The following is a 3,653-nucleotide window of genomic DNA, read 5'->3' on the forward strand; positions in this document are numbered from 1 at the left end:
GGTGATCTTGAATACAGGGTCAGGGCCAAACGATAGGTTAGAAGGCTCCATAGTTTTATGTTTACCAGGGTTTACACTTAACGTTTCAGATGAATCTGCTTCAGTGACTGACACTGTAAAACTAGGACTACTCACATTTGGTTGTTGTAGAGCCCTGACTACTCCTATTGTTAATACACTATGAGATGTCCTTTTTAGGTCCAAGTTGTCCCTATCACTGTTAATGTTAAGGTTTTCTTGAGAAACAGGAACAATGCCAAGGCTTGGTTTTCATTTGAAGTTGGGTTAGTTGGCAAAAGATCTACTTGAATGCCTTTAGTTTTGCCCTTCAAATTTTTCTGACTTTTTTATCACTTGTTTCACGATACATTAAATTTCATTGATCAAGGGTATCCATCTTATAATATAAATAAATCTAAAATAATATTTACACGAACATGAAAAAAACAACTTCAGCATGGGCGGCGGCCAGAGGGATTTTTTTGTTTGTTTATGTTCGTAGTTCGGTATATCACGGTATGGTGGCGCACCTGGAAATATTTCTCTAGGTTCTCTGCCTCTCGCTCATTGGCTCATTTAAATATATTGTGGCGCGAAGTGGTTTTTTAGGAGAGAGGGACGACTTGCACTAGCTAAAGGTACGCATACCTACCTTCGCGTATCTACTTCTGCTATTACTATGTTTTAAGAAACCCCGGAATTTTTTCCCTGCATCAAATCTGGAATTTTATGGAGGCCTCAGCATAAGAAATTCTAAAGAGTGAACATTTTTCCAATAGATGTAAATTACAGACAGATACTTAGTTTATTCATTATCATGTTAACAGTAAATCCGCTAAGTTTACATAATCTTTTCTTCTAAACCATTGTGATAGTCAGTTGAAGCGAGCGGTCGCAATTTTTTACCACTCCGTATTGGGGCTTTTTTTAACTCCCTCTGTGTTCAGTGTTCGAAATATTTTATCGCATAGAAACAGTTAAACTTAAGCCTTGGCCAATTAATTCTAAACTAGTGCGGTTAGTGTTAAAAATAAAGACTTGCCTTTGATTCTACTCCTACGAGAAATTTAATAAAGTTTCAGCTAAGGACAACAATTTAACCTCCTAGTCTCCATAAACCACAAGTAACTTGAGCTGTGGAGATTTTTCGTATGTTAACAGTAATCTTTAACAATATTAGAAGCAGGCTTGGAAAATATCATGATATTTTCATAAATATCAAAATATCAGATATTTTGATAATTATCGGATATTTTCGATATTTTCCAGAAATTTATTATCAACCGAAATGACCAACTGTCATGATTGATATAACCGTTTTATGATTTAGTGTCTGAAGACAATAACGTTAATTTATTCAATTGACAATTTAACATACAAAAATGTCGGTAATTGTGACGCAAAAAATTGGCTCTTATGAATATTGGACCAACCTTCTAATTCCATTGTTACTACGCGACCTTCAAATTCTTTCTGCGTATCTGTTAATACTTATGAACGTGATCCAGTAATCGACTTCCCATTACCTTCCTTGGAGAAGGAATGTAACCTGGTCTTAGATTTTGGCACATTTTGATGAATTCGATGTGTTCAATGCGGTTAGATGGTGTATTTGTAGCGTAAAAAAATCTAGAAATTTGTTCATCAATTTCTTCTTTAAACTGGATGGAAGTTGAGATTATTGTAGAATCGCCAGCCATTTTCAACTTTGAAAGTGAAACAGACGACTTGGGTTCACTTTCAGTTTCAACGATGGTACTTGAAGTTAATGCAGTGGCTTCAATTTCTTGATCTCAAATTTGCAGATGGCGGTTAGGGATTCCTTGCATTTCCATACCACATTTCTTATATTTGGCCCAGTTTCCCGTGTTATTTGGCTTTTTAATACAAAAAAGCAAACCCAAGCTGGATCCTTAATTCGTGGCATGTTGTATGGCATGCAATAACAAAACTAAAACTAACAAACTAGAATAATTTAGACCTGATGAATCTGGATTTAGAAACATCTTAAATCATTTTATAAGAAAATATCGAAAATATCATGATATAAGATGATATTGATGATATTTTCGTCTATGTGTTAGGTTTTACGCTGATTTCGGTTTTTTCGTTTTGCCGCTCTTTAGAGCTGGAAAACGATTGTTCCGACCTATGTTGGCTGGACGGCAGGTCGGCTGGCTGGATTTTGGTGTGACCTGATGAGATTCGTCATAAATAAACTTTTCAAATTTCAAATTTCCCGCGAATTTTCGACTCGAAATTCACCCGTAGTTCACGTTACACCTCATAGGTGGCGTAACGTATTTAATTTCAATTGAAATTATTTTCCCGTCGGTGCCGGGCCTCGAACCTGCGATGTCCCAATCCATACGAGACGCCAGTGAAGACGCCCGCCCACGCACGCTACCACGAAGCTACGCTCGCTTAGTACAAAACCCGAGTTTAGTTAGACTGTAGAGTAGAGAGAGGTAGAAATATGTGGATCCCAACCCACCCTCCCCTTCCCGACGCGCGCCAACCAGCTGCAGCTGGATTTTGTAAGTGGGAGAGGAGAGAGAGTAGAGAGAATGACTGCCTAGCGCCCGCCAATAATTTTTAGCAATGTGATTTAAATCAATGAAACATACTCATTTAAAGTTAAAAAATTATAATAAGCTAATATGATAATTATATTTAAAAAAATTATATTATTTAAGTAATAAATTTAACGATAGTTGTTGAGAGATTCAATAGAGGGCAGCATGAGATGTCATAAATACTAGTTTGTATTTTGTTGTCTCTCTGCCTCCTATTGCAAGGTCCAAGGCTTAACGGATGGTCGATGATTAGATAGTTTAATCAGGTGTTTAAATGTAACTTAATCCCGGCGATACTATTAATGACAAACGCAATCAACATACTCATGGTTAAATTAAAGTTAATTAAACTGAATTGCTCAAAGATAATTATAAAATTAAATCAACAACTCAACTATCTGCTCGATATTAGGCTAGTTTTTAACTTTTTGTCAGTTTTGCTGTTTATTTAAACGTAATTAAACAATGGTTAAATACTGCAGCGTGTATGGGTGTAAATTTCCACGCGACGTTAAATTGTCGAAACAATGGGATATAGCTTTAAAAATGGGTAAACCACACACCAAGTCCATGGTTGTCTGCTCCCTTCATTTTAAATTAGAGGATTACCGCCTTCAACCGAAATATGAACATTCAGGTATGTTTTAAGCGTATAATATTAATTTAAAACCAATTATAATAAGAGTTATTATTGTAGATAAGTTAAGTTACCCTCCCAGACTTAGACTCTTGGCTGTTCCTTCCAAAAAACTCCCGTTAAGGAAACATGATCAACAAAAGTTCAAGGCTAATGGGAGATTGGAAAGACTGAAAAAAAGGAATCAGCTCTCACAATCTCCAACTTTGCATGTAAGTGAAACAGCTGAAATAAATGGACCAGCAGACGCAGAAATTCTAGCTGAAAGATTGGGGATTGATGCTGTTCAACAAACTACCGATGAAACTACGACCGACAAATGCACCACTCCAAACCCCAATGATAAATCAGGGTTGCCACGGGTCAGGGAGAACCTGGAAAACCTGGAAAAGTCAGGGAATTTGAAAATGGGCCAAAAAGGTCAGGGAATTTTATTTTAG

The 3,653-nt window shown here is 36.6% G+C and overlaps 1 protein-coding gene across 1 annotated transcript; it reads left to right on the top strand.

Moving 5' to 3' along the window:
• Positions 1–2,989: 2,989 nt before the first annotated feature.
• LOC149666993 (uncharacterized) lies at positions 2,990–3,653 on the top strand. The gene is made up of 2 exons (XM_089841666.1): positions 2,990–3,213; positions 3,274–3,653. The coding sequence occupies exons 1-2, from the start codon at positions 3,042–3,044 to the stop codon at positions 3,651–3,653; spliced, it is 552 nt and encodes a 183-aa protein (XP_089697792.1). The 5' UTR covers positions 2,990–3,041.

This window comes from Phalangium opilio, unplaced genomic scaffold, assembly GCF_054372755.1.
Source record: "Phalangium opilio isolate 3A_F unplaced genomic scaffold, DU_Popi_V2 ptg000060l_1, whole genome shotgun sequence".
NCBI classification, from domain to species: Eukaryota; Metazoa; Arthropoda; class Arachnida; order Opiliones; family Phalangiidae; genus Phalangium; species Phalangium opilio.